This window comes from Neovison vison, chromosome 1, assembly GCF_020171115.1.
Source record: "Neovison vison isolate M4711 chromosome 1, ASM_NN_V1, whole genome shotgun sequence".
In the NCBI taxonomy this organism is placed as follows: domain Eukaryota; kingdom Metazoa; phylum Chordata; class Mammalia; order Carnivora; family Mustelidae; genus Neogale; species Neogale vison.
In genome coordinates, this window is record NC_058091.1 from 148,734,906 (window position 1) to 148,761,546 (window position 26,641).

The 26,641-nt window shown below is 41.1% G+C and overlaps 3 protein-coding genes across 3 annotated transcripts; all 3 read right to left on the reverse strand.

The window, feature by feature from the left end:
* Positions 1-11,466: 11,466 nt before the first annotated feature.
* Positions 11,467-12,008, reverse strand: LOC122900384 (60S ribosomal protein L21-like). Its single transcript, XM_044239011.1, has one exon. The coding sequence runs from the start codon at positions 11,970-11,972 to the stop codon at positions 11,490-11,492; it is 483 nt and encodes a 160-aa protein (XP_044094946.1). The 5' UTR covers positions 11,973-12,008; the 3' UTR covers positions 11,467-11,489.
* A 758-nt stretch (positions 12,009-12,766) lies between these two features.
* Positions 12,767-13,720, reverse strand: LOC122900392 (putative olfactory receptor 2B8). Its single transcript, XM_044239023.1, is given in 1 exon segment — positions 12,767-13,720. A coding segment is annotated over 1 exon segment (954 nt).
* Positions 13,721-25,484: 11,764 nt separating this feature from the next.
* LOC122900400 (putative olfactory receptor 2B8) lies at positions 25,485-26,436 on the reverse strand. Its single transcript, XM_044239036.1, has one exon. It carries the CDS (start codon positions 26,421-26,423, stop codon positions 25,485-25,487), a length of 939 nt encoding a protein of 312 aa, XP_044094971.1. The 5' UTR covers positions 26,424-26,436.
* Between the last annotated feature and the right edge of the window lie 205 nt (positions 26,437-26,641).

The window sequence follows — 26,641 nt, forward strand, 5'->3', positions numbered from 1 at the left end:
TAGACTAAAAACCATCATCTCTATGTAGGTAGGTTTCAAATGCCTGAATACAGTAAGAGACATTCATTCCTCTTGGACAAACTATGTAAATAATCCTGGCTGGACAGGAACAGTAAACACACCCATCCTATGTAAGGAGCACAGAACGCCGTCCCTAGCAACTACCATGATGTGATACAGTAGAGGCAACTCCAGCTACAAATCTACATAAATTATTATCTTGCATACAAAACAATACATCCTTGAGAAAAACACAGTTTACACATTGAGAGAGAAAAGAGTTACTAGGTGAAATAAAAATAAATAGATTCTACAAAATAGAAACAATGGCATTTTATGTAATAATCAGCATCTAAAAACAATAAAGTGGGCAATGACATCTCAAAAAATACAATTCTACAATAATAATTATGAGAATGGGCATTAAATGGAAGAGGCTATATGTTTCATACCAGCACATGAAAGCTGATAGAGCCATTACCATGTGTTCAATGCTGACACATAAGTCTAAAACTTCACGTGGAAGAGTCCATATTTCTTGAAAATCTCATACTTAGTAAGCAAAATACACATTATAATTATCAAAAATCTTGTAAAAATGTCTGTATTGAAGATATTTCAAATATATAACAGTCACCGACATAATTGACATATAAACACTGCCCTATCCATTTCCTGAATGAATCCTGAAGTAGTGTTGACAGTGGTAGGAATGAATCACTATTACTTTAATAAAGCTTGTGTCCCCTAGGTCTGAGCTGACCCCAATATGCTAGAACAGGCCCCCATGGGCAATGCAGGATGAGCTAGTGAAGGGGAAGGCAGCTTTCACAACACTGGAAATGAGAGGTCGCATGAACATGGACAGTACTTTCCACCAGGTTCCATGGAAGAAGGGGATCAAGTAGGATTTCCACGGCACATGGTTTGTTCAGGGAGTGCTCTCAGGATAAAGGGGATGAGGAAAGCAAAACAGAGCAGAGAATGCTGCTAGCAAGGATGTGGTCTCAGGTGAAAGATGGCATATGCCTGATCCCGTAAGAAGCTGGACAGAAGCCTCCCATACAGTATCCATCTGTGCTGGTGGAAATACTCAGCCCTCACTGTCTAATGCAATAGCCACTATCCACATGTCACTACCTGAGCATTTAAAATAGCCTAGCTGAGAAATGGAATTTTGTATTCTATTTAATTTGAATTAATTTAAATTTAAATGACTTTCTGTGGCTACATACTCCAGTATTAGACAGCACAGTTCTGGAGCATGCATTGCATCAGACTTAGTCCTGCCTTGACATTGGCAGCCTTTTGTCTCTCCTGTGAGTCTGTCCCTGGCTGTGAGCTGCCCCAAATGTGTTCCCCAGACCCCCTGGCAAAGTGGATCTCTTTCAGCTGAGGGAAAATCTCTGAAGAAGGGAATGGCTGTGCACCTGGCAGCCCATATTCCTAACGTGTATGATTAGGATCGGAGCAGCAGCCAGGTAAAGAGCGTCTGAGCCGGGCCCCAACAGCATTCACATAGAGTCCATTCACGATCCTGTACAAGGAAAGGAGGATGGAACCCGGTGTCCCAGTAGAGATGCACTGACACAATATCCACAGAATGGAACTCCCTGTTGTGATCTTCAACATAATGTTTCTAATAATCCTTACATGTTTTAGATTCTTTGGTAACTTGGAAGGGAGAAAATGAACATTTAGAAATGATAAATAGTGACAATGAGATTTAAACAGAGAACAAATATTGTCTATTTTCATAGACAGTAAGAACCAATAGGAAAGTATGGAAGCATATAGTATAATACTTTTATACACATGATGACTCTCTTACTCTATTGCTGAAGGGCATATTTTATTCCCATTACATATAGATATTTAAAGTATTTTTCTCACGTGCATACACAGGTGTAGTGAATGTACTGTAGTAGAATGAAATGTCTGGGAATGACTTGGTGGAGTCTATAACAAAGAGCTAAATTTAGTTCCTACATTTGGTGACTTTCCAGTCTTCCGTTAGACAGAAGACCATACGTGCAAACCAGGACAGCTCTTCTGTGACAAGAACAATTGCAACGGAAAATGAACTAACTTCCATTTCCTAAAGCAACACACAGACCAAGTTTCATTCCACTCACCTCTGTTCACCCTCTCTGTAGGTTCAAAGCTATTTCCCTACCTCATTTCCAAGTCACTGCCTAAAGAAGGAATCAAGGACTGGCACTTGGACATGTAGAATCAGTCGTGTGAAGTAAATGCACAGGTTGACTACACCAGCACTGGCTATCCATAAATTTTTCCTAAGCAGAAGGATGTTTTCTCATGATAACTTCATGTATCTTTAGGTGAACAGAGATCTGCCCTTTTCCTCTAGGAGGTAGGAGATGGAGACAATTGCAAACTCCACCTTGGTTTCCCAAAGGCAGTGACCTGCCTGTATGACAGGGAGTCCCTTATGAGCACAGGAGAGGTGCTGTGACACTCAGTTGTGGCTGGGCTGGCACTGAGAACCGAATGTGTTTCCTCGGCTGACGTCTCTGGGGAGCAGACGCCCCACACTGTTAATGAGCCCCTGTCACTGAGCTGTCCAGAGATGGCCGTCCTCAGGGAGAATGACGATGAAGGACAATGACAGAGGAGACCTTGATTGTCTCTTTTGTCATGTCATATATTTCTCTATGAATGACCTACATGTTTTACAAAACATTTAAGACTTTTCTGACACAATTGCCCAACGCATTTACATATAAATATATAAGTAAGAGTCCTTTCATTTACTTAATTTTAAATGCAAATCTGTGAATAAATTTTTCATTTAATTTTAATATAATGGTGATCTCAAGTTGAGGGGTGGAGCCCAGCTTAGGCATAGAGCTCCCTACCCAGCTGGGAGTCCACTTCCCTCTCTATCTCCTTCTTTTTTTTTTTTTTTCCAATTTATTTATTTTCAGAAAAACAGTATTCATTATTTTTTCACCACACCCAGTGCTCCATGAAAGCTGTGCCCTCTATAATACCCACCACCTGGTACCAGAACCTCCCACCCTCCCGCCACTTCAAACCCCTCAGATTGTTTTTCAGAGTCCACAGTCTCTCATGGTTCACCTCCCCTTCCAATTTACCCAAATTCCCTTCTCCTCTCTAACGCCCCTTGTCCTCCATGCTATTTGTTATTCTCCACAAATAAGTGAAACCATATGATAATTGACTCTCTCTGCTTGACTTATTTCACTCAGCATAATCTCTTCCAGTCCCGTTAATGTTGCTAAAAAAGTTGGGTATTCATCCTTTCTGATGGAGGTATAATACTCCATCGTGTATATGGACCACATCTTCCTTATCCATTCATCCGTTGGAGGGCATCTTGATTCTTTCCATAGTTTGGCGACCGTGGCCATTGCTGCTATAAACATTGGGGTACAGATGACTCTTCTTTTCACGACATCTGTGTCTTTGGGGTAAATACCCAGGAGTGCAATTGCAGGGTTATAGGGAAGCTCTATTTTTAATTTCTTGAGGAATCTCCACACTGTTCTCCAAAGAGGCTGCACCAACTTGCATTCCCACCAACAGTGTAAGAGGGTTCCCCTTTCTCCACATCCTCTCCAACACATGTTGTTTCCGGTTTTGTTAATTTTGGCCATTCTAACTGGTGTAAGGTGATATCTCAATGTGGTTTTAATTTGAATCTCCCTGAGGGCTAATGATGATGAACATTGTTTCATGTGTCTGATAGCCATTTGATGTCTTGATTGGAGAAGTGTCTGTTCATATCTTCTGCCCATTTTTTGATGTGTTTGCCTGTTTCTTGTGTGTTGAGTTTGAGGAGTTCATTATAGATCCTAGATATCAACCTTTTGTCTGTACTGTCATTTGCAAATATCTTCTCCCATTCTGTGGGTTGCCTCTTTGTTTTTTTGACTGTTTCCTTTGCTGTGCAGAAGCTTTTGATTTTGATGAAGTCCCAGAAGTTTATTTTCGCCTTTGTTTCCTTTGCCTTTGGAGACATATCTTGAAAGAAGTTGATGCGGCTGATATAGAAGAGATTACTGCCTCTGTTCTCCTCTAGGATTCTGATGGATTCCTGTCTCACATTGAGGTCTTTTATCCATTTTGAGTTGATCTTTGTGTACGGTGTAAGAGAATGGTCGAGTTTCATTCTTCTATATATAGCTGTCCAGTTTTCCCAGCACCATTTATTGAAGACACTGTATTTTTTCCACTGTATATTTTTTCCTGTTTTGTCAAAGATTAATTGACCATAGAGTTGAGGGTCCATATCTGGGCTCTCTACTCTGTTCCACTGGTCTATGTGTCTGTTTTTATGCCAGTACCATGCTGTCTTGGTGATCACAGCTTTGTAATAAAGCTTGAAATCAGGTAACGTGATGCCCCCAGCTTTATTTTTGTTTTTCAACATTTCCTTAGAGATTCGGGGTCTCTTCTGATTCCATACATATTTTAGGATTATTTGCTCCAGCTCTTTGAAGAATGCCGGTGGAATTTTGATCGGAATGGCATTAAAAGTATAGATTGCTCTAGGCAGTATAGACATTTTAACAATGTTTATTCTTCCGATGCAAGAGCATGGAATGGTCTTCCATCTTTTTGTGTCTTCTTCAATTTCTTTCATGAGTGTTCTGTAGTTCCTCGAGTACAGATCCTTTACCTCTTTGGTTTGGTTTATTCCCAGGTATCTTATTGTTCTTGGTGCTATAGTCAATGGAATCGATTCTCTAATTTCCCTTTCTGTATTTTCATTGTTAGTGTATAAGAAAGACACTGATTTCTGCACATTGACTTTGTATCCTGCCACGTTGCTGAATTGCTGTATGAGTTCTAGTAGTTTGGGGGTGGAGTCTTTTGGGTTTTCCATATAAAGAATCATGTCATCTGCGAAGAGAGAGAGTTTGACTTCTTCATTACCAATTTGGATACCTTTTATTTCTCTCTGTTGTCTGATTGCTGTTGCTAGGACTTCTAATACTATGTTGAACAAGAGTGGTGAAAGTGGGCATCCTTGTCTTGTTCCTGATCTCAATGGGAAGGCTGCAAGCTTTTTCCCATTGAGGATGATATTTGCTGTGGGTCTTTCATAGATAGATTTGATGAGGTTCAGGAATCTTCCCTCTATCCCTATACTTTGAATCGTTTTAATCAGGAACGGATGCTGGATTTTGTCAAATGTTTTTTCTGCATCAATTGAGAGGACCACATGGTTCTTCTCTCTTCTCATATTAATTTGTTGTATCACATTGACTGATTTGCGAATGTTGAACCATCCTTGTAGCCCAGGGATGAATCCCACCTGATCATGGTGGATAATCTTTTTAATGTGCTGTTGGATCCTGTTAGCTAGGATCTTGTAGAGAATCTTAGCATCCATATACATCAGTGATATTGGTCTAAAATTCTCCTTTTTGGTAGGGTCGTTGCCTGGTTTGGGGATCAGGGTAATGCTGGCTTCATAGAAAGAGTCTGGAAGTTTTCCTTCTGCTTCAATTTTTTGAAACAGCTTCAGGAGAATAGGTGTTATTTCTTCTTGGAAGGTTTGGTAGAATTCCCCAGGGAATCCGTCAAGTCCTGGGCTCTTGTTTTTTGGGAGGTTTTTGATCACTGATTCAATCTCGTTATTAGATATCTGTCTATTCAGGTTGTCGATTTCTTCCTGGTTCAATGTTGGTAGTTTATATTTTTCCAGGAATGCATCCATTTCATCTAGGTTGCTAAGCTTATTGGCATATAACTGTCGATAATAACTTCTGATGATTGTTTCTACTTACTTGGTGTTAGTTGTGATCTCTCCCTTTTCATTCTTAATTTTATGAATTTGGGCTTTCTCTCCATTGATATGAATACACTAATCGTAGGAGATCATAACACACCTCTTTCAGAATTAGACAGATCATCGAAGCAGAAAATCAATAAAGAAACAAGAGCATTGAATGACATATTGGACCAGATGGACCTCATAGATATATACAGAACATTCCACCCTAAAACAACAGAATACTCATTCTTCTCAAGTGCACATGGAACCTTCTCCAGAATAGACCACATACTGGGTCACAAATCAGGACTCAACCGATACCAAAAGACTGAGATGATTCCCTGCATATTCTCAGATCACAATGCTTTGAAACTGGAGCTCAATCACAAGGAAAAGTTCCAAAGGAACTCAAACACCTGGAAGCTAAAGACCACCTTGCTTAAGAATGCTTGGATCAACCAGGAGATCAAAGAAGAACTGAAACAATTCATGGAAACCAATGAGAATGAAGACACTTCGGTCCAAAACCTATGGGATACAGCAAAGGCGGTCCTAAGGGGAAAATACATAGCCATCCAAGCCTCCCTCAAAAAAATTGAAAAATCTAGAACACACCAGCTGTCTCTACACCTTAAAGAACTGGAGAATCAACAACCAATCAAACCAACTCCACACATAAGAAGGGAAATCATCGGGCGCCTAGGTGGCTCAGTGGGTTAGGCCACTGCCTTCGGCTCAGGTCATGATCTCATGGTCCTGGGATCGAGTCCCGCATTGGACTCTCTGCTCAGCAGGGAGCCTGCTTCCTCCTCTCTCTCTCTGCCTGCCTCTCTACCTACTTGTGATCTCTCTCTGTCAAATAAATTTAAAAAAATCTTGAGAAAAAAATGAAAAGAAGGGAAATCATCAAGATTAGAGCTGAGATCGATGAGGTACAAACCAGAGATACAGTAGAATGTATCAATGAACTAGAAGCTGGTTTTTTGAAAAAATCAATAAGATCGATAAGCCACTGGCCATACTAATCTATCTACTTCTTCACCTCCCTCTCTTCAGGCACTCTCCTTATGACTCTAAAATAAATAATGTAATCTTTAAAAATAAATAAATAAATGTAAATATGTGAATTTTTTTCACTTACTCTCCTTCATAACTACTGTACATGGGATCACAGAGCTAATAATGAGGCATAATCTAATCTTTGGTAGAGTCAAACTCTACCAAACTTCTAATGAGGTTACTTTTATTTTTTTTTTTTTTTGAGTATCCTTCATGCTGTTTTTCTTTTTTTTTTTTTTTTCCAATTTATTTATTTTCAGAAAAACAGTATTCATTATTTTTTCACCACACCCAGTGCTCCATGCAAGCTGTGCCCTCTATAATACCCACCACCTGGTTAATGAGGTTACTTTTAAAAATTCTTTCTTTAATTATCTTTTTATTTAAATCCAGTTAGTTAGGGGTACCTGGGTGAATCAGTGGATTAAGCCTCTGCCTTTGGCACAGGTCATGATCCCAGGGCCTGGGATCAAGCCCCGTATCAGGCTCGTGCTCAGCAGGGAGCCTGCTTCCCCTTCTATCTCTGCCTGCCTTCTGCCTACTTGTGATCTCTCTCTGTCAAACAAATAGGTAAAATCTTTTAAATAAATAAATAAATTCAATTAGTTATCATATAATGTATTTCTTGTTTCAGGAGTACAGGTCTGTGATCCACCAATCCTATACAACACCCAGTGCTCCTTACAACACATCCCCTCCCCAATGTCCATCACCCAGTTACCCTTTCCCTCCACCCCTGTCCCCTCCAGCAGTCCTCAGTTTGCTTCATGTGATTAAGTCCTCATGCTTCATGTGATTAAGAGTCTCCTATGCTTTTTATCCCTCTCTGGTTTTAACTTGTTTCATTTTTTCCTCTCTTCCCCTGTGATCCTTGGTTTTGTTTCTTAAATTCCACATATCAGGGAGATCATATGATAACTGTCTTTCTCTAATGACTTATTTCTCTCAGTCTAGTACCCTCTAGTTCCATCCGTGTCATTGCAAATGGCAAGATTTCATTCTTTGATGGCTGCATAGTATTCCATTACACACACACACACACACACACACACACACAACATACATACCACCTCTTCATTATCAACTCATCTGTCACTGGACATCTGGGCTCTGTCCATAGTTTGGCTATTGTGAACATTGCTGCTATGATCATTGGGGGTGCACATGACCCTTTGGATCACTATATTTGTATGTTTGGGGTAAATATCTAGTAGTATAATTGCTGGGTCATAGAGTAGCTCTATTTTCAACTTTTTGAGGAACCTCCGTGCTGTTTTCCAGAGCAGCTGCACCAGCCTGCATTCTTACCAACAGTGTAGGAGGGTTCCCCGTTCTCTACACCCTCACCAACACCCATCATTTTCTGACTTGTTAATTTTAGCCATTGTAACTTGTGTGAGGTGCTATCTCATTGTGCTTTTAATTTGTATTTCCCTGATGCCGAGTGATGTTCAACATTTTTTTCATGTGTATGTTGGCCATCTGGATGTGTTCTTTGCAGAAATGTCTATTCATGTCCTCTGCCCATTTCTTCATTGGATTATTTGTTCTTTGGGTTTTGATATGCTACCAAATGAGTCCTGATGCCAGAACTGGGCGACGAAGGTAGGGACACATAATCTGAGAGTCCCCCAAGCCTCTCTGTGCTGACTTGTACCATAATAGTTCTCTGCCCCACATTTGAAAAGAAAAAGGATTTACACTGCAGTGAGGGGTCTCCAAAGCTAATGTCTGATGGGTCTGGGGCCTCCTAGATACTTGAAAGGGCTCTCAGCATTTTGTATCCTCTGCTAATTGGTAGTAAATCTGCTGCTGGTTAAGAACTGTGCTTCATGTGAGTCTGACGGACATTCTGGGTCTCTGCCATCACTACCTGGGCTGACGGTGTGCACCCCGGGTTCCTCAGGAAGCAGAAGAGCTGGAAGAACCCATGACTTGCTCTAGAGCATCATGATCCTCCTGACCTCCAGGGGCTAAACACAGATGAAATAAATAATTGAGCCAAGTCTTAGGTACAATCCCTGTAGCCATTCCACAGTTACTGGCAAAAATGCAGAAGAGACCAAAAAATATTGGTGACAATTTACACAGCCCTGGAGTCTGTTTGCAGACAGAGCATGGAGAGCTTGGGGAGCAGATTCCTAACATTAGAAAAATGTTACAGAACAATCCTGAACTTGTGTTTCGTCTCTTCAGTGATTTCTCTTTTATTTTGGCGAGGATCCCAGAGACCTTTGTTCTCTGTCATTTAGTCCCATGAGTCATAGACACCCATATGCCATTCAAACATTCACTTAAAGGAAATGAATCAGCTTCACCCCAGGGCTCTCTGTGTCCTTAAGAGCAGAAAAGTTGTTCACCTAGAACAATAGGCTGCGTGGTTTCCCGAGACCTTGAGGGGTTTTGTGTCTAAGAGAGTTTATTTGAGGGATTTTAAAGTGACCATTTGTACATAACTGTCAGGCTGTGGCTGAAACAGACAGTAGAGGGGTGCCGTGGAGGTTCTTTTTTTTATTTTTTTTTCCAATTTATTTATTTTCAGAAAAACAGTATTCATTATTTTTTCACCACACCCAGTGCTCCATGCAAGCCGGGCCCTCTATAATACCCACCACCTGGTATTCCAACCTCCCACCCCCCCGCCACTTCAAACCCCTCAGACTGTTTTTCAGAGTCCATAGTCTCTCATGGTTCACCTCCCCTTCCAATTTACCCAAATTCCCTACTCCTCTCTGACGCCCCTGTCCTCCATGCTATTTGTTATGCTCCACAAATAAGTGAAACCATATGATAATTGACTCTCTCTGCTTGACTTATTTCACTCAGCATAATCTCTTCCAGAGGTTCTTTTTTTAATATTTTATTTATTTATTTGACAGAGAGACAGAGATCACAAGTAGGCAGAGAGAGGAGGTGAAGCAGGCTCCCTGCCAAGCAGAGAGCCCGATGAGGGGCTCAATCCCAGGACACTGAGATCATGACCTGAGCTGAAGGCAGAGGCTTAACCCCCCGAGCCATCCAGGTGCCCCCTTTGGAGGTCCTTGATTTCAGCTCAGCTCATGATCTCCATGTCACAAGATGGACACCCCCATCAGGCTCCGTGTTCAGCCTGCAGTCTGCCTGTCTCTCTCCAAAGAGGCCTGTCTGCCTGTCCTCTGCCTGGTCTCTCTCTCTCCCTGTCTCTCTAAAATAAATAAATAAATAATAAAATAATAAAATCTTTAAACAAAAAAAGAAAAATAATGGAGAGTGGGAAATTTGTCACCATCGGGATAAACAGTGGACAGAACTGTTTTCCTGCTGGCATACAGGAAGCATCACTATGGAGTCAAGATACATCCCAGGTGTAGATTTCAAGTAAGAATACTGTGATGCTCATAGTGATACAGAGAGAACCTGACCCTGTGCATAACCTCCCCTGGCTGTCATTTCCAGCCTCCACATGCTGTCCCTGCAGCAAGATCACTTCACGAGTATGGCCAGCTCAGGGTTCAAGGCCCTGGGGAGGCCCGCTGTCAGGAGAGGGAACAGGAGAGTTGTTATGTGCATGTGTCCACCCCAAGACACAAACACATCTACCTTCACTGGACTACATGTTGGGAAAACTTACCAAAATCAGAATCCAAATCCATACCCCAAAACACATTTATGTGCAAACTGAGTTTGATTAAGATCTAAGGGCTTACAGTGTCAGATTCAACTGTTCTGGGATGTTGACAGTCATTACTCCTAATCCAGAAACATATAACAGGGGTACCTGGGTGGCTCAGTGGATTAAAGCCTCTGCCTTCAGCTCGGGGTCATGATCCCAGGGTCCTGGGATCGAATCCCAGGGTCCTGGGATCGAGCCCCGCATCGGGCTCTCTGCTCAGTGGGGAGTCTGCTTCCTCCTCTCTCTCTGCCTACCTCTCTACTTGTGATCTCTGTCTGTCAAATAAATAAATAAAATCTTTAAAAAAAAAAAAGAAACGTATGATAGTAGTTCAAACTCAGATGGCTCTTTGTAAAGCTTAGACTCATGGACATGTTTAATGATTAATATATATTTTATTTCTTCTTTATATTTCCTCCTAGTGAATCTGGTAAGCTCCGGAGAACATGGGATTTCCTGGGAATAAGAGGTCATTTTCCAGATTTTTAGAGTATGTCCTTGCATTCAAACTGTATAAGGCTTTTGGCAAGTTTAAGATACAAAAGCATTGATCAGTGATGCCTGGGTCAAAGAAATTATTAAATGGGTTGAAGAGAAGATTTAAATATACTTTATCAGGACTGATGTTAGCAGGATTTTCTTAGAGCTAAGGATTGCTTTTTCTCACAGATGCCTACCTAATTCTGTGAAAAAGCTGTGATACAGGCAACCTAAGGACCTTATAATAGAGCCATGATCACAATACAAGAACAAGTGATATGCCTCCAACAATTTGCTAGAAAAATGCTAAAATTTTAATATTTCCTATAGTGTTTTAGTCATTTCTATTCTTACTTTTCACTATGACTTTATGGTATGTATGTGTCTTCTTACACAAAAAATTGGAATAGTGTTCCTAAGTAAGGGGGGAATATGAAAAACCTATGGAGCTTCTTTTTTTTTTAATTTTTTATTTCTTTTCAGTGTAACAGTATTCATTTTTTTTGAGGTCTTTTATTTTCTTTTTATTTATCATGCCATGAATTCATAGGGAATAGGTTCCAGCAGTTCGGGCTCTTTTCCATTGGTTCTCACGTAATGTGCTTCTCTGGGTGGAGCAGGCTGACGCTTCAGCTGAACCCAAGTACCTTTCTCTTTGGCTTCCTTCTTTTTCTGATCATTTTCCTTTACACGCTTCAGGAAGCTATCTCGGCTCTTTGAATGTTTAATATGCTCAATGCGGACATTAATTCTCTTGGCAAGAATCTTGCTCTTAACTTGTTTATTTACAACAATACCAACAGCATGCTGAGTAACATTGTAGACTCTTCCAGTTTTGCCATGGTAACATTTGTGGGGCATTCCCTTTTGAACAGTGCCCATTCCCTTGATGTCCACAATATCACCTTTCTTGTAGATTCGCATGTATGTGGCCAAAGGAACAACTCCACGTTTTCTAAAAGGCCTAGAGAACATGTACCGGGTACCTCTCCTCTTTCCCTTTGTGTTGGTCATTTTGGCAAATTACCCAGTGACTCGGCTTCGCTTTTCTCAGGTCTCTCCCTTCTTAGGGCCGCGGCCTTGCCGTCCGGTCCTCAGCCCCCGGCCGACACCCGGCCCAGGCCACTCCTGTTCTGGACGAACTAGGTTCCACCACCCAGGTCAGTGGGACCCGGACAGACTAGACCGTCTCTCTAGGACCTGAATGCACGACCGCAGCAGTATTCATTGTTTTTGCATCACACCCAGTGCTCCATGCAATCCCTGCCTCCCTAATACCCACCACCTGGTTCCCCCAACCTCCCACCCCCCACACCTTCAAAACCCTCAGGTTGTTTTTCAGAGTCCATAGTCTCTCATAGTTCACCTCCCCTTCCAATTTCCCTCAACTCCCTTCTCCTCTCCATCTCCCCTTGTCCTCCATGTTATTTGTTATTCTCCACAAATAAGTGAAACCATATGATATTTGACTCTCTCTGCCTGACTTATCTCACTCAGCATAATCTCCTCCAGTCCCGTCCATGTTGCTACAAAAGTTGGGTATTCATCCGTTCTGATGGAGGCATAATACTCCAACCTAACCTATAGAGCTTCTTAAAATGAAATATGATGCAGACTCTCTAGGAGCAACTCTGGAGGCTTCATGAACCCATGAACTTGGATTTTGAGCACTGAAATGTATTAAAGCAACAGGTAAGGAAATTCCCTTGAGAGATGTCACAGGAAATTTTGGATGACACAAGAAGGTCATAGTCATCTTAAATACCCTGGCAGTCAAAGTCCTCCATCAAAGGGTCATCCCCACCCAGTCATTTGGAGTCATGGCCCTTACAAAGTACCTTCTTCATTGCCCCCATCACATCCTTGTTCCTCAGTGTATATATGACAGGGTTAACCATGGGGGTGACGATGGTGTAGAACAGAGAAACAAACTTGCCCTGATCCTGGGAGTAGCTGTTGCTGGGCTGGAGGTAAGCATAGATGGCCGTGCCATAGAACAGGGAGACCACTGTGATGTGGGACCCACATGTGCCAAATGCTTTCCTCTGCCCTGCAGATGACTTTATTCTTAAGACCGCCCTGACGATCTGACCATAGGAGAAGATGATTAATGCCACAGGTATGAGGAGGATGACCACACCGACAAAGAAGAGCTCAGACTCATTCACAGTGGTGTCAACACACGCAAGCTTGAGCAGTGGTGGGATCTCACAAAAGAAATGGTCTATTTTATTTCTCCCACAAAGTGGTACAATGAAGATGAGCGTTGTTTGCAATGAGGAGTTGGCAAAACCAATAATCCACGATGCAGAAGCCATGAGGGCACAGAGACGGGGGTGCATGATCACGGTGTACTGCAGGGGATTGCAGATGGCTGCATAGCGGTCAAACGCCATGACCCCTAAGAGAACGCATTCTGTTCCTCCCAACCCTAGAGAGGTGAAGAGCTGAGCCACACAGCCACCAAAGGAGATAGACTTGTCTGCTCTCCTGAGATGAACCAGGAGCTGCGGGACAGTGCTGGTCGTGTAACACAGGTCCAGGAAGCTTAGGTTGGAGAGGAAAAAGTACATGGGAGTATGCAGATGTGGGTCGAGGTGGGACAAGGCAATGATGGTGGTGTTTCCCAGCAGAGTGAACAGGTAGAAGATCAGGAGAACCACAAAGAGGACTAGCTCCAGTTGAGGTCGGTCAGAGAACCCCAGCAGGATAAACCCCGTGAAAGAACTGCCATTCTTCTGTTCCATCCTCTGTTAGCACATGTTTCCTGTCAGGACCAAGCATTTAGCAATGTTTAAAAGAAATCTTAAAAAAAAAAAAAATAGTTGACTGGGATGGGTGGATCTCTCATGTTAAAGACAGAGCATAGGATTTTATCAGTAACTATGTGAATCAATGATGTGCTCATTACAATTTTATGCCAGTACAGTTCAACATTGCATTAATATTTGGTATAAGAAAAATGAAATAATGGCCTTTGTGCTTGCATCAGTCATAGGTACAAAAGGTCTTTCAGTCTGAGCTTAAGACTTAAAGTACTTTAAATATATACATACATTAGAAAGAATGGGGATGAGAGAAAAAGAGGGAGAACACAAGAACCCAATTCTACAATAATAATGAAGACAATGGGCATCAGATGAAACAGACTAAATGTTTAATACCAGGACACATAAGCTAACAGAGCAATTACCATAAAGGTTCAATACTGAAATACAACCCTAAAAGTTTAAGTGGAAAAAACATAGTTCCACAAAACTAGTTGCTCAGTATGCAAACTGTGTACTTACAATACATAAAAAATGTCTGTATTGAAGATATTTCAAATATATAACAGTCAACAACATAACTGACATACAAACTCTGCCCTATCCAGTTCCTGAATGAATCCTGAAATAGTGCTGGCAATGGTAGGAATGAATCACTATTACTTTAATAAAGCTCTGTCCCTTAGCTATGAGCTGACCCCACATATACTAGAACAGACCTCCAAGGGCAATGCAGGATGAGCTAGTGAGGGGGAAGGCAGCTTTCACAACCCCTGAAATGATAGGTCTCACTAACATGGATGGTGCTTTACACCAGGTTCCATGGGAGAAGAGGATCAAGTAGGATTTCCACTGCACGTGGTTTATCCAGGAGATGCTCTTAGGATAAAGGGGATGAGGGAAGCAAAACAGAGCAGAGAACATGAATAAGGAAAGACATGGTCTTAAATGGAATACGGAATGAGCCTAACCCTGTAAGAAAGCGGACACAAGTCTCCCATACAAGTATGCATCTGTGCTGAGAGAAATACTCAGCCCTCGCTGTCTAATGCAATAGCCACTATCCACATGTCACTACCGGAGCATTTAAATGGCCTCACTTTACAAATGGAATTTTGTATTCTACTTAATTTGAATTAATTTAAATTTAAATGACTTTCTGTGACTACATACTCCAGTCTTGGACAGCACAGTTCTGGAGCATGAATTGCATCAGATTTAGTCTTGCCTTGGCGTTGGCAGCCTTGCCTCTCCCATGAGTCTTGTCACTGGTTAAGAGTTGCCCACACTTCTGAGATCCCCTGGCAAAGCAGATCCCTCTCAGCTGAGGGCAAATCTCTGAAGAAGAGAACGGCTGTGCACCTGGCAGCCCATATTCCTAACATACAGAGTTAGGATTGGAGCAGCAGCCAGGTTAAGAGCGTCTGAGCAGGGCCCCACTCACACAAGACTCCGTTCACGATCCTGCACAAGGATAGAAGGATGGAACCCAGTGTCCGAATAGAACTGCACTGACACAATATTCACAAAATGCAACTCCCCTGTTGTGATCTTCAATATAGCATTCTTTTAAGATTTTATTTATTTATTTATTTGACAGAGAACACAAGTAGGCAGAGAGGCAGGCAGAGAAAGAGAGAGAGAGAAGCAGGCTCTGCACTGAGCAGAGAGCCCGATGCGGGACTCCATCCCAGGACCCTGGGATCATGACCCGGGCCGAAGGCAGAGGCTTTAACCCACCGAGCCACCCAGGCGTCCTAATATAGCATTCTTAAAACTCTGTACATATTTTAGATATTTTAAAAACTCTGAAGGGAGAAAATGACCATTTAGGAACTATAATTAATGACAATGAGCTTTATGCATACAGAATAAACACTGTCTAATTTCACAAACAATAAGGACCATAAAGAGAGCATGGAGGTATATGGTCTACTATTTTTACACTTCTGCATATTGTCTTCTTCTATTACTGAAGGTCACATTTTACTACCACTATACATGCATATTTAAGTATTTCCCATATTTGCGTAAGCAGGGATAATGAATGTATCGCAGTAGAAAGAAATGTCTAAGAATGACTTGGTGGAGTCTATAATGAACAACTAAATTTACTTCTTATATTTGGTGAATTGCCATAGGCTGTTCCTTCAGGCAGCGGAACATAAAAGCAACAGCTCTTCTGTTTCAAGAACAATTGCAACTGAAAATTAACTTGCCAATTCCTAAAGCAACACAGAGACTGATTCCATTCCACTCACCTTTGCTCACCCTCTCTGTGGGTTCAAAGCTATTTCCCTACCTCCTTTCCAAGACACTGCCTAAAGATGGTATCACGGATTGGCACTTGGACATGCAAAATCAGTCGTGTGCAGTAAATGCAAAGATTGACTACACCAGCACCGGCTTATCCATAAATTTTTCCTAAGCAGAAGGATGTTTTCTCATGATAACTTCATGTATCTTTAGGTGAACAGAGATCTGCCCTTTTCCTCTAGGAGATAGGAGATGAAGACAATTGCAAACTCCACTATGGTTTCCCGAAAGCAGTGACCTGCCTGTATGACAGGGAGTCCCTTATGAGCACAGGAGAGGTGCTGTGACACTCAGCTGTGGCTGGGCTGGCACTGAGAACCGAATGTGCTCCCTGGCTGACGTCTCTGGGGAGCAGATGCCCCACACTGTTAATGAGCCCCTGTCACTGAACTGTCCAGAGGTGGCCGTCCTCAGGGAGAATGATGATCAAGGATCATGCCAGAGGAGACCTCATCTGTCTCTTTTATTATTTCACATTATTTCACAGAGGACAAATAATTCCTTTGGTTCTCATTTGTGGATGACCTACATGTTTTACAAAACACGTAAGACTTTTCAACATAATTATCCAAAATATTTACATATATAATTAAGAACCATTCAGTACCTGTACTCCTGAAACAGATAATACATTATATGTTAATTCTTAAAAAATAATCCATTCAGTTACTTAACTTTAAGTATAAATATGTGGGGCCCCAGTGTGATTTAGTCCCTTACGCTTCACACTCAGTTTGAGCTCAGGACATGATCCTAGGGTGTTGGAATGGAGCCAAATTTAGGCATCCATCTCCTGCCCAGAGGGGAGTCTGTTTCCCCTCTCTGTCTCCCTCTGCCTCTCCCCCAACTCACCCACAATCTTTCTTTTTTTTGTTTTTTTTATTATGCTCAGTTTCCAACATATCATTAGTGTTTGATGTAGTGTTCAGTGATTTCATTAGTGCTCATCACAATCTCCAGAAACAGAGACATTAAAGGAAATACAATGGCACTAAATTCATCTCTTTCAATAGTTACTCTCAATGTAAATGGTCTGAATACTCCCAAAAAAAGACACAGGGTTTCAAATTGGACAAAAAAGCAAGAACCATCTATAAGGGTCTACACGAGACTCACTTTGAACCTAAACACACCTCCAATTGGAAGTGAGGGAATGGGGAACCATTTACCATGCTAATCGACCACAAAAGAAAGCTGAGGTAGCATTCCTCATATCACACAAATTAGACCTTAAACCAAAGACTATAGTAAGAGATACAGAGGGACACTATATCATACTTAAAGGGTCTACCCAAATGGAAGATCTAACAATTGTAAATATCTGTGGCCCCAACATGGTAGAAGTCAATTATATAAACCAATTAATAAGCAAAATAAAGAACCATACTGATTCTCCTACATTAATCATAGGACACATCAATACTCTACTCACAGTAATGGACAGGTCATCTAAGCAGAAGATCAACAAAGAAGCAAGAGTTTTGAATGACATATTGGACCAGATGGATGTCGTAGATATATACAGAGCATTCCATCCTAAAACAACAGAATACTCATTTTTCCTGAGTGCACATGGAATATTCTCCAGAACAGATCGCATGCTGATTCACAAACCAGGTGTCAGGCAATGCCAAAAGACTGAGATTATTTCCTGCATGTTTTCAGGCCACAATGCTTTGAAACTTGAACTCAACCACAAGAAGAAATTTGGTAGGAACATAAATATATGGAAGTTAAAGAGCACCCTGCTAAAGAATTAGTGCGTCAACCAGGAAATTAAAGAACTTAAACAATTCACGGAAACTATGAAAATGAAAATACATCGGTTCAAAACCTATGAGATACTGCAAAGGAGGTCCTTAGATGTAAGTACATAGCCATCCAAGCCTCTCTCAAAATTTTAGAAAAATCCCAAATGCACAACCTAACCTTACACCTAAAGGACAAGGCGGGGGGACCACCAATTAAACCCTAAACCAAGCAGGAGAAGAAAATTAATAAAGATTAGAGCAGAAATCAGGAAACAAAACCCAGAGGAGCAGTAGAACATATCAACAAAACTAGAAGCTAGTGATAAACCTCTGGCCAGACTTAAGCAAAAGAAAAGAGAAAGGATAAAATTAATAAAATTATGAATGAAAGGAAGAGATCATGACTAATACCAAGGAAATAGAAACAATTATTAGAAATTATTACCAGCAACTATATGCCAACAAAGTAAGCAATCTGGAAGAAATGGGTGTATTCCTGGAAACATATAAACTAACAAGACAAGAAGTAATGGACAATCTGAACAGACCAATAACCAGCAAGGATACTGAAGCAATAATCAAAAACCTCCCCAAAAACAAGAGTCCAGGGCCACATGTCTTCCCAGGGGATTTCTACCAAACATTGAGAGAAGACATAATACCTATTCCACAGAAGCTGTTTCAAAAAATAGAAATGGAAGGAAAACTCCCAAGCTCGTTCTATAATCCCAAAACAAGACAAAGACCCATTCAGAAAGACTTATAGACATGGACATTGGGGAGGGCATGTGCTATAGTGAGCACTGTGAATTATGCAAGACTGATGAATCACAGACCTGTACACCTGAAACAAATACATTGCATGTTAATAAAAAAAAAATAAAAGAGAATACTTTTTTTAAAAAAAAAACAGAGACTTGGAGAACAGTGTGGAGATTCCTCAAGAAATTAAAAATAGAGCTTCCCTATGACCCTGCAATTGCACTCCTGGGTATTTACCCCAAAGACACAGATGTCGTGAAAAGAAGGGCCATCTGTACCCCAATGTTTATAGCAGCAATGGCCACAGTTGCCAAACTATGGAAAGAACCAAGATGCCCTTCAACAGATGAATGGATCAGGAAGATGTGGTCCATATACACTATGGAGTATTATGCCTCCATCAGAAAGGATGAATCCCCAACTTTTGTAGCAACATGGACGGGACTGGAAGAGATTATGCTGAGTGAAATAAGTCAAGCAGAGAGAGTCAATTATCATATGGTTTCACTTATTTGTGGAGCATAACAAATAGCATGGAGGACAAGGGGCGTTAGAGAGGAGAAGGGAATTTGGGTAAATTGGAAGGGGAGGTGAACCATGAGAGACTATGGACTCTGAAAAACAATCTGAGAGGTTTGAAGTGGCGGGGGGGTGGGAGGTTGGGGTACCAGGTGGTGGGTATTATAGAGGGCACGGCTTGCATGGAGCACTGGGTGTGGTGAAAAAATAATGAATACTGTTTTTCTGAAAATAAATAAATTGGAAAAAAATAAATAAATAAATAAATAATTTTTTTAAAAAAAAAGGAAAAACCAGGGTGCCTGGGTGGCTCAGTGGGTTAAGGCCTCTGCCTTGGCTCAGGTCATGATCCCAGGGTCCTGGGATCGAGCCCTGTGTCAGGCTCACTGCTCGACAGGGAGCTTCTTTCTCCCTTCTTTCTGTCTGCCTGCCTCTCTGCCTACTTGTGATCTTTTTCTGTCAAATAAATAAATAAAATCTTCAAAAAAAAAGAACATAGACTGGAAATCCTAGCCTTGGCAATCCGGCAAAAAAAGAAATAAAATGGCAGCCATTTTTTTAAGTATAATCATGTTTGTTTGGAAATGATACAATCTCATATACAGAAAAATCCTAGACACCACCAAATAACTGTTAGAACTTATCAACAAGTTTAGTAAAGTTATAAAACAGAAACTCAACATATAGAAATGAGTTGCCTTTCTATATGATAACAACAAAATAGGTGAAAGGATTTTTAATCTCATACACAACAGCATATAAACTAAAAAACCATTAAAGAATAAACTAATCCAAGGAGGAAAAACATCTGTACACTTTGAACTACAAGATATTCACGAAAGAAATGGAAGAATTAAAATATCTAATGTTCATGAATTGAAAGAATTCAAAAGGCTAAAATGTCCACACTACTTAAAAACATTACAGATTCAATGAAATCCCTATCAACATTTGATTGGCATTTTTCACAGAGAAAAAAAAAATTCTAAAATCTCTATGGAACTACAAAAGTTCCCAATTGCCAAAGCCACCACGACTGAGAAGAACAAAGCAGGAGGCATCACACATCCTGACTCAAACTACATGTTAAAGCTCTAGTGATGAAGACAGTATGGTACTGGCAGAAGAAAAAGACACATACAGCAAAGGAACTGACTGAAGAGCTCAGGCATAAACCCACGCACATACAGACAACTAACATTTGACAACAGAGTCAAGAACGTTCATGGGGAAACACAGTCTTCTTAAAAAATGCTCCTGAAAACAAAAAATGGGTAAGTACATGCAGAGAATTGAAATTGTAGCACTCTATTATACACCTCAAAAATTAACTTGCAGTGGATTGACATGTAAATAGAAGAACTGAAGTTGTAAAACTCCTAGAAGACAACACAGAAGAGAAGATTCATGACATTGGACATGTTCACATTTACCAAATGAGGCTGGTCTAGCATCATCCTATCTACAAACGGAACGGCTCTTTGGGATCCAATTGTAACCCTGAGCCTGAATATGACCTCAAAAGCACCAGCAACAAAAGCAAAGCATTAATGTGAAACATCAATCCAAAAACTTTCTGCACTACTAGAGAAACAGTCAATAAAATGAAAAGTCAACCTATAGAATGGGAGAAATACTTACACATCTTGATAAGGGGTTAATATCCAAAATATATAAGGAACTCATGGAACTCAGTGGCATAAAAAAAATTCAATTTTTTCAAAAGGAAAGAGGTATTGAATGGATATTTTCCCGAAGACATACAAACGACAGACACATGAAAGGTATTCCAAATCACCAATCATCAGGAAATGCAAACCAAAACCACAATCAAATATCATTCACACCTGTTAGAATGGCTGTCATAAAAAAGACCAAGGATAACAGAAGTTAGGGAACACTCCTGCACAGTTGATGGGAATGTAAACTGATACAGTTTCCATGAAAAGCAGTAAGGAGGTTCCTCAAAAAATTAACAATGTAGCTGTTATTATATGCAGCAACCAACTTCTAGGTACCCATCCAAAGGAAATGAAATCAGGATATCACAGAGATGCATGCCCTCCCATATTCACAGAAACACTATTCACAATGGCCAAATGTGGAGACAACCTAAGTGTTCACACAGATGAACGGAGAAAGAGGATGTGGCATAAGTATCTGAAGCAATATTATTCAGCCAGGAGAAGGAAGGAAACCCTGCCATTTGTGACCACATGGATGGACCTTGAGGGCATTACTGGTAGGTGGAACAAGTCAGAAGAGCAAGACAAACACTCTGTGATCCCACACAACTGTGGGATCCAGAAAAGCTCAACCTGTAGGTACAGAGAGTAGAAATGTGGTTACCAGGGGTAAGGGAGGGAGAAGTGGGAGATGTTGGGCAAAGGGAACCAACTACCAGTTATCACATGAGAGTCCTGAGGAGCTAATGCACCACATGGTCTGTGGTGCACGGAGTTACTGTGACTGTATTACAGACTTGACAGTGGCTGAGAGTAGATCCCAATCGTTCTCACCACAAAGAGGAAAGTGTAATTACGTGATGAGATGGAGCCTTAACTAACCCTAGAGTGGTAACAGTTTTGTTATATGTAGATATTCACATTTTCTACTCCTAAAATTTGCTCAATGCTACATGTCAGTTCTATCTTAGTATATCTGGGGGGGAAATAAATAAATACAAGAGATTCATTCAATTTTTTCATCCCATTTCTTATTCCTCTCCTGAGGTCAGATTTTTCCTGCTATTTCATACAAAAATCTCCTTATGGGGGCTCCTGGGTGGCACAGTTGTTTGAGAGTCAGACTCCTGCTTTGGGTTCAGGTTGTGTTCTCAGGGTACTGAGATCAAGCCCTGAGTCAGGCTCCAAGCTCAGGGCAGATTCTGCTTAAGTTTCCCTCTCACTCTCTGCCCCTCCCTGTCACTGGGTGGCTCAGTCAGTTAAACATTTGCCTTCGGCCTTCGGCTCAGGTCATAATCTCAAGGTCCAGCGTTGGAGCCCCACATTGTGCTCCCTGCCCAGTGGGGAGTCTGCTTCTCCCTCTCCCTCTGCTGCTCCCCACCCCCATTCATGCACTCGCTCTCTCTCTCTCTCTCAAATAAATAAATAAAATCTTAATAAATAAGAGTAACTTTAAAAAAAATCTCTCTACAAATTTACTAAATGAGACATTTCTAGAGTTACCCATGTACAAACATAGCCCGACATTTCTGATGCAAATTTAAAACCGGAGAATGAAAGAATGGCATTTCTAAACTTTTAACTTATGTGTATCTTTTATGACAACAAAAAGAGTATGGTTTGTTCTATTCAGCTCTTTACTTGTGTAGATTTTATCAACAGCAGATGTCCCCACCACCTTCTTTGGAATGTGACCTGCAGGAATAAGCTGTTACCACACATATTTGGGTATATTTGTACACATTTCAGAACACTTTGGAAATATAACATTTGTAATCCTGTCACTTCAAAGTAGTGCAAGCTAAAGGAAATACAATTTGTCATACTATTTATCTTCACAAAAGAGTTTGACTTACAAGAGATTGCAGGTGGAGTCTGTGTTTGTGCATGTACATATCTGTGTGTGTGTGTAATAATATATAAATTTGTATGTTACTTCAATCTAAATGCAAGCCACAATGTAAAATGTTATGGTGGAATTTGAGGAGAAACATCCTTTGGGAAATATAGGATGGTTTTTCCCAAAAAGGCAATGAATCAAGGAAGAGGATGGTTTCATGCTAACAAACAACACATTGTAGCCAAGATTCTTCCTTTAAATACAGAAAACAGTGTTCTCATTTCCATAAATAAATAAAGAAGCTTTCCCAAAACAGTCTTGTAAAAATGTTTCACTTTCTCCAAATGCCTGAAATAGGGACTTAAAAATACACAGAAAGTGCTGTTTATGATCTGCTACCAGAGTCAGCAGTTGGGGGGTGGGGAGTTCCTGCGAAAGGCTTTGACAACTGATCATGACATCCCATGGATCATGAGGGTCCCAAATAACCCGTCATTAGAAATGTCCAGGATGCTTCACTGAGACGAAAGACACAGGTCAACAACTGAACAACTTCACTCTCAAAAGAGGTTAATTTTTCTCAGAAATGGCTCCTAATCAGAAGAACTTACATTTCCTAAAGATCTCATAGATTTCAATCAGTTCAAAACAGTTAAAATAAATCCACCAACAGTGTAAACCAATAGAATTAAATTTTTAAAAGGAGCAAGTGTGGGGCATTTGTATGGATCAGTCGGTTAACTTCTGGCGCCTCCTGCATGCACTCCTGCTATTTTATAGTTATCCTTCGCTAACTGGTAATAAATCACCTGTTGTTAAAAATTGTGTTTCATGTGAGTCTGACTGACATTCTGGGTCTCTGCCATCACTACCTGAGCCGATGATGTGTGTGCCCTGTGTTCCTCAGAAAGCAGAAGAGCTGGAAGAACCCATGACTTGCTCTAGAACATCATGATCATCCTGACCTCCAGGGGCTAAAAACAGATGGAATAAATGATTTAGCCAAGCCTTGGGTACAAGTGCACAGCCCTGCCACACTTACTGGTGAACACGCAGAAGGAAACGGTCCAAAATAATATTGGTGACAATTTACACAACCCTGGAGTCAGTCACAGACAAGGCATGGACACCATGGGGAGCAGATTCAGAACATTACAAAAATGTCACAGAACAATCCTGAACTTGTGTTTGGTCTCTTAACTGATTTCTTTTTTATTTTGGCATGGATCCCAGAGACCTTTGTTCTCTATAACTTATTTCTATGAGTTGTAAACATCCAAATGCCACTCACACATTCACTTAAAGGAAATAAATATTTTGCCCCAGGTTCTGTGTATCCTTAAGAGCAGAGAAGGAGTTGTTCACCCACACAATAGGCTCTGTAACATCATGAGACCTTGAGGGGTTTTGCACCAAAGATGATTCATTTGAGGGACTTTGATGTGACCATTTGGTTAAAACTGTCAGGATGTGGTTGAAACATAATGGAGAGTGGGAAATTTGTCACCATCGGGATAAACAGTGGACAGAACTGTTTTCCTACTGGCATACAGGAAGCATCACTATGGTGACAAGATACATCCCAGGTGTTGATTTCAAGTAAGAATACTGTGATGCTCGTAGTGATACAGAGAGAACCTGACCGTGTGCATAACCTCCCCTGGCTGTCATTTCCAGCCTCCACATGCTGTCCCTGCAGCAAGATCACTTGGCATGAGCATGGCCAGCTCAGGGTCCAAGGCCCTGGGGAGGCCCATCAGCTGTCAGGATAGGGAACAGTAGAGTTATTATGCGTATGTGCCCAGCCCAAGACACAAATACATCTACCTGCACTGGGCTTCATGTTGGAAAAAACTATCAAAAATCAGAAACATTTCTATGAAGACAGCATTGTTGGCTCCAACCTCCATGGTAAAATACCCTGTTTGTGACAATACTAAAAAAACCAGACCTATACCGCAAACACATTTATGTGCAAACTGAGTTTGAGTTAAGATCTAAGGGCTTACAATGTCAGATTCAACTGTTTTGTGACTCCTAATTCAGAAACATATGACAGTAGTTCAAACTCAGATGGCTATTTGTAAAGCTTAGACACATGGACATGTTTAATGATTAATATATATTTTATTTCTTTTTTACATTTCCTCCTATTGAATCTGGTAAGCTCCAGAGAACATGGGATTTCCTGGGAGTAAGAGGTCATTTCCCAGATTTTTAGAATATGTCCCTGCATTCAAACTGTATGGGGTTTTTGGCAGGTTTGAGATACAAAAGCATTGACCAGTGATGCCTGGATCAAAGAAATTATTAAATGGGATGAAGAGAAGATTTAAATATACTTTATCAGGATTGATGTTAGCAGGATTTTCTTAGAGCTGAGGATTTCTTTTTCTCACAGATGCCCACCTACTTCTGTGAAAAAGCTGAGATACAGTCAAACCAATGGACCTCATAATAGAACCATGATCACAATGCAAGAAAAAGTGATATACCTCCAACAAATTGCTAGAAAATGCTAAAATGTTAATATTTCTTACAGGGTGTTAGTGGTTCATATTCTTAATTTCCTATGTATGTTCCTGAATATCTTCTTCTAAGTAGAAATAAACTAGCATTCCTAAATGGGGGTGGGGAATAAGAAAAACCTGTGGTGCTTTTTAAAATAATAGTATGATGCAGATGCTCTAGAACACTAGGTCATATCTCTGGAGGTTGCATGAATCTATGAGCTTAGATTTTGAGCACTCACTTGTATAAAAGAATCAAGTAAGGAAATTCCCTTGAGAGTTGCCAGAGGAAATTTTGGATGACACAAGAAGGTCATAGTCATCTTAAATACCCTGGCAGTCAAAGTCCTCCATCAAAGGGTCTTCCCTGCCCAGTCATCTGGAATCCTGGCCCCTGCAAAGTACCTTCTTCATTGCTCCCGTCACATCCTTGTTCCTCAGTGTATATATGACGGGGTTGACCATGGGCGTGACGATGGTGTAGAACAGAGAAACAAACTTGACCTGATCCTGGGAGTAGTTGTTGCTGGGCTGGAGGTAAGCATAGATGGCCGTGCCATAGAACAGGGAGACCACTGTGATGTGGGACCCACATGTGCCAAATGCTTTCCTCTGCCCTGCAGATGACTTTATTCTTAAGACCGCCCTGACGATCTGACCATAGGAGACTGTGATTAATGTCACAGGTATGAGGAGGATGACCACACCGACAAAGAAGACCTCAGACTCATACATAGTGGTGTCTACACAGGCAAGCTTGAGCAGTGCGGGGACCTCACAAAAGAAGTGGTCTATTTTATTTCTCCCACAAGGTGATAAAAGGAAGAGGAGCACTGTCTGCAATGAGGAGTTGCCAAAACCAATGAACCATGACGCAGAAGCCATGAGGGCACAGAGACGGGGGTGCATGATCACGGTGTACTGCAGGGGCTTGCAGATGGCTGCATAGCGGTCAAATGCCATGACCCCTAACAGAAGGCATTCCGTGCATCCCAGCCCTAGAGCAACAAACAGCTGAACTACACAGCCACCAAATGAGATGGACTTGTCTGCCGTCCTGAGATGAACCAGGAGCTGTGGGACAGTGCTGGTCGTGTAACACAGGTCCAGAAAGCTTAAGTTGGAGAGGAAAAAGTACATGGGAGTCTGAAGATTTGGGTCCAGTTGGGCCAAGGCAATGATGGTGGTGTTTCCCAGCACAGTGAACAGGTAGAAGATCAGGAGAACCACAAAGAGGACTAGCTCCAGTTGAGGTCGGTCAGAGAACCCCAGCAGGATAAACCCCGTGAAAGAACTGCCATTCTTCTGTTCCATCCTCTGTTAGCACATGTTTCCTGTCAGGAGCAAGCATTTAGCAATTTTAAAAGAAATCTTTAAAAAAAAAAAAAAGAAATCTTAAAAAAAAATAGTTGACAGGTGTAGGGTGGATCTCTCATATTAAAGTAGGACCATTGTATTTTATCATTAACTACTTGAATGAATGATGTGATCATTAAGTGCTGGATGATAATGAACAATGAATCATGGAGCAC

Bases quoted from the DNA above. Each gene is read 5' to 3' on its own strand.
- LOC122900384 (XM_044239011.1), bottom strand. From the start codon at position 11,972: ATGACCAACACAAAGGGAAAGAGGAGAGGTACCCGGTACATGTTCTCT.
- LOC122900400 (XM_044239036.1), bottom strand. From the start codon at position 26,423: ATGGAACAGAAGAATGGCAGTTCTTTCACGGGGTTTATCCTGCTGGGG.